The 12,422-nt window shown below is 44.4% G+C and overlaps 5 protein-coding genes across 5 annotated transcripts in view; 3 read left to right on the top strand and 2 right to left on the bottom strand.

Moving 5' to 3' along the window:
- Nucleotides 1-1,084: 1,084 nt before the first annotated feature.
- On the bottom strand, nt 1,085-2,215 carry CYBJADRAFT_161658 (uncharacterized protein; the record flags this gene model as incomplete). Its single annotated transcript, XM_020213630.1, has 1 exon — nt 1,085-2,215. The coding sequence occupies one exon, from the start codon at nt 2,213-2,215 to the stop codon at nt 1,085-1,087; it is 1,131 nt and encodes a 376-aa protein (XP_020071251.1).
- A 2,141-nt stretch (nt 2,216-4,356) lies between these two features.
- Nucleotides 4,357-5,067, top strand: CYBJADRAFT_161657 (complex I 24 kDa subunit family protein; the record flags this gene model as incomplete). The annotated part of the gene is made up of 1 exon (XM_020213629.1): nt 4,357-5,067. The coding sequence occupies one exon, from the start codon at nt 4,357-4,359 to the stop codon at nt 5,065-5,067; it is 711 nt and encodes a 236-aa protein (XP_020071250.1).
- Nucleotides 5,068-5,207: 140 nt separating this feature from the next.
- On the bottom strand, nt 5,208-6,692 carry CYBJADRAFT_177061 (uncharacterized protein; the record flags this gene model as incomplete). The annotated part of the gene is made up of 1 exon (XM_020216837.1): nt 5,208-6,692. One exon carries the CDS (start codon nt 6,690-6,692, stop codon nt 5,208-5,210), a length of 1,485 nt encoding a protein of 494 aa, XP_020071249.1.
- Nucleotides 6,693-7,493: 801 nt separating this feature from the next.
- CYBJADRAFT_161655 (copper fist DNA-binding domain-containing protein) lies at nt 7,494-8,750 on the top strand (the record flags this gene model as incomplete). Its single annotated transcript, XM_020213628.1, has 1 exon — nt 7,494-8,750. One exon carries the CDS (start codon nt 7,494-7,496, stop codon nt 8,748-8,750), a length of 1,257 nt encoding a protein of 418 aa, XP_020071248.1.
- Nucleotides 8,751-8,931: 181 nt separating this feature from the next.
- ECM29 (Ecm29p) overlaps nt 8,932-12,422 on the top strand; it is a gene marked incomplete at both ends in the record, with an annotated part of 5,480 nt that continues 1,989 nt past the window's right edge. The window contains one exon of the mRNA XM_020212624.1: nt 8,932-12,375. Coding sequence (XP_020071247.1) covers nt 8,932-12,375 — 3,444 coding nt within the window. The remainder of the gene's footprint in view (nt 12,376-12,422) is intronic.

The following is a 12,422-nucleotide window of genomic DNA, read 5'->3' as shown; positions in this document are numbered from 1 at the left end:
ACTCTGGATCGCCTGCTGGAACACACAGACATATTAGCTAGGTCTGGTTATCAGATTAATTCGAATAATAGTCTATAGGGCAACATCAACTAAAAATCTTTGGTTCCCCAAGAAGCCAGAAGTCTGGTTAATCATTAGGCACCTGGACAAAATGCTTACAAATCTATATATTTTGTTCAAGTTATTGCTCAAGTGAATCCCAGATGCATACATACCACAGCAGTGATACCTTTCAATTAACTTCTTCCGTATCTCCTGTAGCGGTCATCCATTCCCATTAGTATCAATATATATGATATCGAAAGAAGTTAAGATATGGGGAGTGCACCACCTCAAGAGTCAATCATCCGAATCGTCAACAAGAGGGCACTCCTCCCACCCATAAACATCTTGCTTAAGATATTCATCATTAATCCATGAATGGAATTATTTTATCCAATCTGTGTATTTCATCTTATTATTCTTGCTAAGAAATCAAGCAATATTTACTCCATTCACAACGCAGACCACTTTACTAGTCTGTCTGCCGTTAGTATCTGGTCAAACCGTGGACTTTGGTACTTGGCAGCTTAGAATATCAAAGAACACTAGAACACTTCAATCTAAAGATGTCCAATAATCAACTGATCCAGGTTTGTCAATATTTTACGTGAATAATGAACCAATTGATAATTATCTGGTGAACAACACATTCCGTGATGAATGTCTTGACAAGATACATTATCTTAGGATCCTTGCGAATACAAAGGTCACTTAATTACGGATGATATTTGCAGACAGAGTCATCGTAAAGTCATTCTTAGATGCTAGTTCCCAGGAAAGGTCTGCCAAGTTAACACACTGTGCATGTGTGCTTTTGTTATAGAATTTCCAGGGGAAGCAAGGGTTTATTTTAGCCCTGAAACCATGTGCTATCCGATATGGGCACCATCTTACTGTCATCTACTGAGCAAATCAAGCGTGCTTGATCTATCGATTGCTACATAGTAAAGAAAAATTAATGGGTCATCATCATCGTGTATGTAGTACATAATTGCTGGTATATTTCAATGTGGGAAGTTCATATGTATGTAACGAATGTCTATCAGTTCATCTGGATATTGAAAACACCATTCTTTTCAATCTTACCAAATATATCCTGCATCTTTTGGATCTCTTTATCCTGTTCCTCTTCAGAAAGGTCTTCAAACCTTGGTCTCGTTTCTCCACTTGGTTGGCTGTGAGCCTTGTGTTGATACTCTGTACTATTTTCCAAAATTTGCGTCAAATCCATGGAACTATGTAGCTTGTGTTCCAAGTCAGCCAACACAACCGGTAGATGTGGATCATTGTGGATTGAACGGAAGGCATCAAAGTTCAGGTTGTCCTTTATGTACTTCTCCAATCCACTTTCTCCATTATCAATTTGTAGCAGTAATTCCAACGTAAGTAAGTATCGTACCAAAGACGTTGAAATTGGCTTAGAGAGTATTTTGTTTAACAGCTTCACCTGGTTTCGTACAAACAAAGCCTTATTTAGCATGTAGTTTTCTGAAATGTCTGTGGAAATTGCAACAAGAACGTTACCAAAATGCTCCAGTATCTGGTCGTAATCGTTGGATGTGTCTGTCAGCTTGGCATACAGCAGATTGAACTTATTACAACTCAACACATAGTAAGAATCAATACCGGTGGTATCCTCTAGCTGATGAACGTCTGAGTATAATATCTTCAGGATTTCCATTATGATGTTATTGAGTGAGCTGGAATCCTGTGATGAAAGCGTCACAAAATTGAGTAGTTTCCCACTAATCTTCAAGACTGATTGCTGTAGTGCCGGTAAGATCACTTTGTTCTGTGTTAAGAAGAAGTATAGTCTGAAAATTGGTAGGAAGTTTTGGTACTGTAACTCTGAGTTGAATCTACGTTCACTGACAAGATCGAGCATTGCGTACAGCTTTGGGATCGTCCTCAAAAGGCCACTTGGGGATGGGTCATTTCTTAGGTTCGCATTCATGAAGAGTATATTCGCTAAAGTCGCAACGAGGTCCAGCTCGACGACCCGGTCTTCCGATTTCAACAAGAGTGCAACGATCCGTTCAAGTGGTTCCTTATCAAAGTTCGACAGCCACTGTGGATTGCGAGCTAACAGCCTCAGCTGCTTAGACTTTGTGCTCAGATCAACTATCGAACCAGCCTGTTCCACTTCTGCTATAGCCGAGTATCTATCCGTCATTGTTGAACACAAGAGCTGCTAAACGATGGTGTGCCCTCCACTGACTTCAAATGTGGTGGTGCTGAACTTCAGTTGCACTTCCAACTCTCTCCCTCTCTTGCACGTTCTATATCTCGCGCCCTCTCCAGTGCGGTTGCACGCCGTTATCACAATCGCCTTGAAACAACAGAACCAGAGCCAAAAAGGAAGCACAAGCAAGACAGCTTATATATAACCGAAGTCAAAAAAGAAATCACCAACCTTTGTTTTCGAAGTGCCGAATTGTAACTGTAAGATTTCGTTGTTTTGGTTTTCCAGCTCCTATTCGCTGCTGGGAGCAGATGTATCAGTCAAACCACACACAAAAAACAGAGCAGAAACACACTAGCAAAGATCAAATGTGCAATATGGCCGTCTGTACAAGCTGGCTGAGACGAAATTACCGCTTGAAGAAAGTAACGGGCAGTATGACGAGGTTGGTCAAATCGTCACGGTTATAAAGCAAAGGGAAAACGGAAGAGAAGGCTAAAATTTTCCTACCTCTTCCTAAAATCCAACGGCCTGCTTGTTTGCCTGGACTTCAATGAGCAAGCGTACTCTAAATTCCTCCGATTTCATTCTAGATGTTTGATGCATAGTTGTTCTAGGCCCTTATTTTTTGTTCCCTTTGTGAGTGTACGCTTGCGTGCTGGCTGCACACACTGCGCACACACAAAGCTTGAACTCTGTTGGTTGCCCAATTCGTTCTGTGCAGTGTGCAAATCCCCATCCCCCGCCTACGGGTTGGCGTGGCCAGAGAGACGGGCCCAGGCTTTGATTTCGGTGGCGGCCGCCTAGATCTCTCATCCAAGAGCATTACGATTGTACGCTGGGGTAGGGGAATAAGCGTGATACGCTTTTAGCCGGGCTTGGCTATTCGACGTCCCGGCCTAGTTGGAGAGCCTGGACATAACTGTAAAGTCCCCATAGGGTTTAGGTGTGTATAGCTTGTACTGATATGGGGAGAGGGGTTGCAGTTAGTCTTGTACTGATATGGCAAAAGTGTAGATAATCCTGTACTGGAGACGTCAACACGTTCGGCTATCGAAGCCTCGATCTAGAATGCAGCCCCCGAGAGCTGTTCCACCACACGGGTATCATGTACTGCGTTTTAGAGATCAAACCAAGTTGATCGATTAGGACGGGAATCACTAAGAGTGGAGAACACAGTAGGCGAGTGTGGTTTCTACGGCACATTGGAATCGTTCTGCTTGTGATTGTTGACATGGTCAATGGTGGGGGTCTGTCCATGATGGGGAGTCTGTCCATGACACATAGGCACTCTCTCAGTTGGAGGTGCTCGTGAGCGTACACAGCTCGCAAGTTGTATGGCCTCTGATTTCTGAAGAGCAGGGACAAGGCTCTCTGAATCTTGGGTAGAACGGGTCGTGTTTGCAAAGTCGAAGCAGCTTCCACCACCATTCACGATAAATCGGGCTATTTGTTTACACTGGGAGGTGTATCAGTCGACACCAACAATGTCGTGCTCCTCATTATGCACGATGCTCACAGTTTATGAAAGACCAATCTAGATGCATCTAGCCACTTCTCTTTTATATAATGTTCCGGTGTTGTATGTATATAGACGTTGTGCTGGAAAGTTACGATGTACGTTAGAAGACTGTGTGCAGTATCCGGTGCCGGTCTATGCTGAGATGTTTTGGACAGGTGGGATTCCGTAGCGCTGAAACATATGCTTAGGTGTTGGCTACAGCTTACGGTTTGGCTACAGCTCCCAGTTATCGCGCATGGTGTGGTTACGGGCCCCGCGATCCACTCATGAAGCACCTCCCCGCTTGCTCCATCCCACCCAGCTTGACCAATGTACTTTTCTAGTCATGATCTTCCAAAATGCTCGATCAACAACAGGTTTCCTTCAATTCAAACGAGAATTCATCACGGATTCATCACCGAGTATCAAGAGCTTGACGCCTTCCACGCTTTTCCACGTCCTGTGTGTCCCCTACCACCTCTACCTGATTACATAATATCCCGCGAATCCTGGGAACGAGCAAAATCAACCAATTGGGCTTTGTCCAAGGGGCTAAAGAAAAAAAACTTGAAGGAGTAACCACAGAACAAAACCATCAACAAGAGGCACAGTCAAGCTCTACCTGTACAGAATGCTTAGAAGATTTGTCAGTGTACCAAGAACCCTCCCTCTGCGTGCTACCAACGTTGCCGCTGTCAGAAGCCACCACATTGTGGGTGTCCATAGAGACACTAAAGTGAACAACCAGAAGACTCCATTTACCTTTAGTGATGAAAACAAGAAGGAGATTGAGAAGATACTCGCAAAGTATCCGCCACAGTACAAGAAGGGTGCCATCATGCCTTTGCTTGACTTGGGCCAACACCAACACGGGTTCTGCTCCATCGGTGTGATGAACGAAGTTGCTAAGATCTGTGAGGTTCCGCCAATGCGTGTTTACGAAGTTGCATCTTTCTACACAATGTTCCAAAGAGAGCCAATCGGCAAGTGCCACGTTGGTGTCTGTACTAACATTGCTTGTATGTTGCACGGTGCCGAGGATGTTTTTGCCGCTGCGAAGGACTTTGTGAAGAACAACAACGCTGATGGTTACTACTCCTTGGAGGAGGTTGAATGCTCTGGTGCTTGCACCAACGCTCCTGTCGCTGAAGTCAACAACATCTATTTCGAAGACTTGACCAGCGAAGGCATAGTGCAGGTGTTGAAAGATTTCAAACAGGGCAAGGCCGTTCCAGGTCCGTACGCCGGGAAGAGAAAGTCTTGTGAACCTGAAGGTGAGAAGACATCTCTGTTTGGAGAGAAGGCATTCGACGTGAGAACAGTCACTAGAACAGACATCTGAACCTATCGTCATCCGTGCAGTGTCCATTTGTATATCTCTTATTCTATTTATTCTTTATTTATTTCATTGAAGTCACATATTTATTTGCAAAGGGTTGTTCATGAAATATCATTCCCAATAAACGATCAATTCCTCGTACACTAACGACCGAATTTCTTCAACTCTATATACCTTAGGAGTGGATAAGTAACTCCACAGAATCCCATACTCAGCCACATACCGAGATCACCTCCATATTCTCCAAACTGTGCAGCGATAGGACCAACGTAATAAACTTGGGCCATTCCCAACACTGCACCGGCAATTCCACAACAAAAGGCGAACCCGCCAGCAAATCCATGAGAAAGAATACTTGGATCGTTCCATGCGTCCCAGTTGTACAGCTGTCTCTTTGCTTTCTTGTGGGATGGTGTGAGTTCATCAACTTTGTCATCTTGACCTGGAGGAAACTCTTTGGTGTAAAGATGGTGGAAATGCTCTCTGAATATCACATTCTCCTCGAGCAGTAAGAAGAAGTACATTGAGATCCAGTAACCAATCATAGGAAGGAAGTTCCCCAAGAAATCACTGAAGTGATAACGACCTGCAATGGAACAGCAAAAGTAAATCGCCGTGATGACGAGAACCCAGATCCATCTTGGGATCTTTGCAAAGAAACGTCCAAGTAGTTGGAATGCAAAAGCAGATGAATAGGTGTTACATATATTATTCGACACAAGAGAGAACAGCATAATAACGACACAGAATTTGCCAAATCCTCCCCAGCGTGAAAACGCCTGTTCGAGTAAACCACCAGTACCGTACAACGCATATGCCGTTGAGTAATCCTCATCCACCATTGCCAAAGTGGACAAGATCAAGCCAAAGACTGCGACAAAAGTCGATGGAATACCGATTCCTAGGAACGTGAGGATAAACGTCTGGTAACCAGGTGTATTCTCTGGGAATTGGATATAGTAATCAGAACACACAGTACCCCAAGTTGCAGTGACGGAATATGTCAGTGAGAAGAACGAAAGCCAATTTCCCTTGTACGTAGTTGCATCAAGGTCGTTATGATACGTGGCCAGCAAGTGGTACTTATCAGATGCACAGATGTAGATAAGCACAAATGTTATGAACACTGGGACGGCCAGGTACTTCTCAAATCTGAGCACCAACTTGATACCAAACAACGCCACCACCAACGTCACTGCTGCGACGATTAATATGCCAACCCACAATGGGACTCTGCTGTCACTGATGGCAGTCAGTATCTGGCCACCAAGAACACAGTTCACGATACTCCAACCGGTACCACCAAGGCACCCTATCAGTGACACAAACTTGACAAACCACCAGCCAAAGAGGTAACGAGCTGTAACCATCTGTCTACAACCACTTCTTGATCCCATTGTTGAGCAGTATGCAGCGATGGCACACCCGAGAAACTGGCCTATAATACCGCAGATACATGCTTGTCTGAAGGACAAGTTGTAGACTGTAGATGCAAGCACAAAACTCGAAAGAGTTGTTAACCCACCTGCTGCAGACAGCCAGAACCCGATTGCCGAGATGAACTGCTCTCTCTTTGTTCCACGCTCATGGGGTTGTATACGGTGGATACCTCTTTGTTCCACACCCATGGACTCGAGGAATGCGGAGATCTTCGTCAAGAAGGCCCATGGTGTTCTCAGGTCCTGTTTGGAGTACGAGTCCGATGTCAAGTCTTCTTCAACGTTGAACGATTTTCTCTCCTTCAACGAAAATGTCGACATCTTTGAAACGACGATTGGCCTATCTATACAAAGCGTGCGTGCTGTCCTGCTCTTCTACACACACTCCTCACCGCTTTAAGTACCTGCTCAACCACAGAGCAAAGGTGAAAAGGAATGAAAACTCATATAGCCATTTCGTCGTGTCAGCTGATCAGATGGACCAACCTCTAAGGGCATAATACACCACCCAATGTCATCTCGAAAGAGAAAAAAACGTCCTCACTTCATCAGTCCCGTCAAACGCAATGCGACGTACTGTTGCTTGCAAAACTTGTAAGAGCATCAACTGTGTCGGAGTTATAGTTTGACAACCGCTAAAACGCATGAGCGGTATTTCTGTTCCTGGTTCGAACCTCGCCGGCGACATCGTCAGTCGCCGCTGCAAATCAGCCATTTTCTCCGCGCTCGCGTCGACACCAAACGTTCCTAACGCGGTAAAATTTGCTCATCGACTAATGCGCTATTACACACAAGATTTTTCTATGGGCCTCACAGCGCTGTGAAACATAGAAAAAAAACACATAGGGTATGAGAAGATAAATACAAGGGAACAATCGACCCCGTTACAGCCTGTTGAGGTGGAGTGGAGCAGGACAAGAGTTTTTATTTACTTCCATTTTGTTCACGGTCGGGCCATCTTGAGATAAGGTATAAGTTCACTGTTGTGTAATGATTCTCGTTGATGGGGAAAAGTACGCATGTGTGCAGTGTATTCGTGGGCATCGGTCTTCAACCTGTAAGCACACGTTAAGACCCTTGGTACAAGTGCGCAGTCGAGGACGGCCTTCGCTTAATGCGGGGCACCGTATTGCTGTGACGGAGAGCGAGCTGGTGGTGACGAAGGACCAGGTGATTTTGCAGGCGGACCTGGATGCCGCCAAAGAGGACGGTGTCCAGCCAGCAGAGAAGAAGCCGGTATCGAGTTGTTGTGCGAAGAAGAAACAAGCAGCGGTGAAGGAGGTACCCAAGAGCTGTTCGTGCAAAAACAAGTCGTCGTCGTGTAGTTGTAACGGTGATAGTGTCATTATACTCAAAGCGTCGAAGAGACAATATGTTGATGTTAACGACGGGAAGCTGGACTTTGTGGGTGATTGCCACAACGACCAAGCAATGAAGAAGTTTCGGGTTGGCCTGGGGAGGGCCTCAAGCATCAGGCACACCCCTGGAGCAGCGTGCCAGAGTATGATGATGCACTCTGCTCTGCAACCGTTGAAGACACTGAAGGTGAAAGCACCCGCACTGAACAACAACTTTGTGTATATAGAGCCGAGACCGCTTCCAAATGACTCAATAGTTCCACTGCTACCCAACACTGCTTTATCTTACCCGCAACAACAGCGACCACCACTTCAACCGCAACAACAACATCTCCCTGTTGCATTACCCATCATTGATGAACGGTTCTACGACATGTTCAGGAGTGAAGGCTGTGCGAGTGAGTGCCACTGTGGGCCTGAATGCTCATGTCCTGGATGCCTGATACATAGAACCAACGAAGAGCTGGAAGCGTACGGACTCCTGGACCCGTCGAGCACCGCATCAACTCCAAGCACAAAGCAAGACTTACCAGACACAGCCAACACAGACATACCTGCAAGTCTTATCAATTTCCAAACAATGACTGAGCTCGATTTCGAAGGACTCTTGGAAGCTTCGTGCATATGCTCAGATGACTGTTCCTGTTACAACTGTGTAAAGCATGGAATAATCAACGGAGTGAGGCAAAGTGAGCAAGGCCTAGCGTCTACGAATGCTTCTCCCGTGGAATCGGCATCTATAGAGCCGGCGCCCATATTACCGTCACAGGCCTCTATTGATGCGTTCTACAACGCTATAGAGGCACACGACTGTGGCTGTGCACCCGATGAGTGCGAATGCTTCAACTGCTTGAAGCATGGAAGAGTCAATGGCGTCAAGATTAGTTAATGAGTTATGTCCTCGTGTATATATATAAGGAGCTTTGTAAGGCGGTCTTTATCACCAAATGCTTGATTGTGGCAGTAAATGTATTGAAAAACGTAAACAAACCCGCCGCCGCCGCCACCGAGAAACTTCACCTTTGACAAAATACTCTCAATCATCTTCAGAGAAGCCCATCAAATCCAAGATGGCTGAACAGGAGTTGTCTCTTATAAACAAAGTGGAGCTTCGTATTGCATTGGCAGATTCGGATTCCAAGTTCCAAGGGGCGTTAGACTTGTATCTTTGCCCGTTGCTGTTGAAACTAGGCTCTACACACTCATCTTCGAGATCGGCCGTGTTGAATTTCATAAAGGACTTGATTTCCAGGCTCAATGGTGCTCCTGCTGTCCAGCTACCGGTGTTGAAACTTATAGAACAGTCTAAGAAGCCCAGCTTGCCCGCTGGCTCATCTGTTGCTTCTACTCAGCTGTATTCGCTTCTTTTGGCAGCCAAGGGTCTTGATCGATTGGATGATAAGCAGTCGTTGATAAAGCCCCTGTTGGAGGGTATCGAAGCATTTGAAGGGCCGGTGTGTTCCAGGTTGTTCAATTTGTTCATTAGATCCCTTGCTGGGTGGAAAACCCCTGATCGTGGTACCGATGAGTTCAAAGCACTACAGTCGTCCTTGAACTTGCCTGTATCAACAGTCAGGTTCATTACCTCCAAACTGGAGCAGCTTTTCCTGCTCGTTCCAAGCTATAACGATAAGGGCATCATTCCAAAGGGAACCACATGTCCTGGCCTCAGTGCAGATGAAGTGTCTTTCCTCACTTATGACTGTGGTTATTTCCCCAAACCAGCAGAGCTATCATCTGTGAAGAAAGATGTCACATCATTCATCTCGCTATTGCAGGATAGAGACATTTTCTTGCTTCTTCTCATCGGTGCAGAAGACTCTAATGATCATGTCGCCAACTCTTCGGCTGCTCTGCTACGGAAAATTACCATTCCATTTGAAGATGAAGCGTCCATAGAGCATATGATATCTCTATATGTTGGCGATAAGTCGATCCCTAGACCTCCTGTGAAGCCCAAACTCCAGGAACGGTTTCTCACTGTGCTGAATGGGTCTGTCATTGCTACAAAACATAAAGCAGTTCCTATCATCTCAAGTATTGGTCTCAACGCTACAAGATATCCTAGACTGAAATCGGCAACTATTTCTTTTATTCAATGGGCTGCAAAGAATGGCGACCAAGGAGTAAATGGAAGCTCTGAATATCTAGTTAACGTTGCAGCTCAACTGAAGAACAACTTACAGGCAGAGGGGTGGCCAAGATTTGAAGTTCAACAAGGAGCGTCTTTCTCTGCAGAGTTGAAACAGAGAAGAATTCAATATGAAGCACTGGGTGATTTATTGAAAAAAGACCCCTCGCTCATTGAGGACATGACGTATATAACATTCCTCTTTGATTCCCTTATTGGAGACATCGCCGATGTTAGATCCACTATACAAGATGCTCTTGGTGGGTTGGTAGTTCATCTGAAGGGCTTACCGGTTGGATCGAAAGCCAGGTTAAAATATTTGATGAAGCTGTATCTTGAGTCAGGAGTTTGTTTTATTGACCATCCAGATTCTACAGAATCGGTGAGATACACAGCTTTAAAATTCATCAATTCTGCTTTCCCATTCGAAGATGCTGAAGCTAGAATGCTAAACGTTTTGGGATCATCTTCTATCAACGGTTCATCAGTTATAGAAGAAGCACAGAGAGGTCTTCATCCATACTGGTTCAATATCACCCATTCTTCCGCAACTACAGAGTTCAAATCTACTGATGAGCTTCTCGGAGTTGGCAACGTTTTGACAATGCCATCTTTCGACTCATTCGTTATCAACTTTACTGAAGCAATAACACAAGCCAAGAATGATCCAGATTCCACACTCAAGGGTTCTATGGTACATGGTGCTAAGTTTGCACTATATATGCTTGTTGAAGAGGCTATTGCAGGAAAGCCAACTGTGGTGGTCAAAGACCAAGAATGGATAACAAGATTAGAAAATGCCCTGAACTCTGACTTTGTCGTTATGAATCTAGTGAAATACAACCTCAAGAGTTCAAACCCCTTAACTTCCTTTTTACAGATTCTTGCTGACAACATAACACGCGTTGATAGTGGCTTTTTGTTAGCAGATAAGGGAGAAGAGGTTTTTGCAAAGATTTTCCTCGAGATTATCTCTTTGTCTCCTAATGAAGTTATCCAAACCATTCTTCCTGTCGTACCGAATCTTGTTTCGGTAATCCAGAATTCCAAAGTTGTGAATTATAATTTAATTATGTCCTGTGCCAATGCTATCGGAGTTATTGGCAGTCATCCTCAAGTTACAAATCAAGATGTTATCGTTTTGTTTGAAACGTTGTTGGAAGGATTGAAATCTGAATTGAAGCAAAAGAGGGATTATCTACTGGCTTTGTCGTTCCTGACATCTCGCGTCGTGTACCGTCGTCGTGATACCATCTCGACCAGTCAATTGAAGCAAGTTTGGGAATGCGTTTTGGAGGCTTTTGAAAACAGTTTTGGAGACTCAGGTATTATTGGGCTGACCCAACTCGCTATGTATGGAGCTCTCGGTCCTAACGTTCAGTTAGATAATATGGATGAGGTGAGAAACACCATTGTTGAGGAATTGAAGAAAAAGGTCAATAAATTGGATGAAAGATCAATCATTGCGACTGCCTGTGTATCTCTGAGTTTGGAAGAATCTGAATCTACTGAACTTACGGATCTTGAAACTACCATATATGAGACAAGCTCTACCAAGCAAGTGGAATCTTTATTTACATCAGGTGAAGCACTATCTATTATGGCTGCTGGTTGGGATTCAAGATTTCTGCAACAGAAGCTGGACATTCAAGACTCCTCACTTGCTCCATTGACATCAAAGAGAAGTTTCAGACTAAACGTGATTTTGAACAAAGTTCTCGAGACATGTACGAGTACTAAGCCAAGCTTGAGAAGGGCAGGGTGTATCTGGTTATTATCCCTTGTTCAATACTGTGGTCATCTACTTCAGATCAAAGAAATGGCTGGTGTTATACATATCTCATTTATGAGATATCTGGCTGACAAAGATGAGTTTATTCAAGACTCCGCTTCGAGAGGTTTAAGTATGATTTATGAACTAGGTGACTCTGACCTTAAAGAAACACTGGTGAAAAATCTACTAAAATCTTTCACGGATTCAACATCAGCAAGTAAGCTTTCTGCTGGGTCGGTATCTACTGACACGGAGCTTTTCGAACCTGGTATCCTTAAAACAAATGACGGTTCTGTTTCAACGTATAAGGACATTTTGAATTTGGCTTCTGAAGTAGGTGATCCAAGTTTGGTATATAAGTTCATGTCTATGGCAAAGAGTTCTGCACTATGGTCATCCAGAAAAGGTATCGCATTTGGGTTGGGATCAATCATGTCAAAAGCCAGTATTGACCAGATGATTTTCGAGAACCCTTCTTTATCAAACAGATTGATTCCAAAGCTTTACAGGTATCGTTTTGATCCAAGTATGTCCGTTTCCAAGGCTATGAATGATATTTGGGCTACCCTTGTACCGAATACTAGCAAGACTGTTGAAAGGTATCAGGATGTTATCTTGAATGAACTGTTGAACAGCATGGGGAATAAGGAATGGAG

Source organism: Cyberlindnera jadinii, assembly GCF_001661405.1.
Source record: "Cyberlindnera jadinii NRRL Y-1542 unplaced genomic scaffold CYBJAscaffold_4, whole genome shotgun sequence".
In the NCBI taxonomy this organism is placed as follows: Eukaryota; Fungi; Ascomycota; class Saccharomycetes; order Phaffomycetales; family Wickerhamomycetaceae; genus Williopsis; species Williopsis jadinii.
This window is presented reverse-complemented; position numbering and strand designations above follow the sequence as displayed.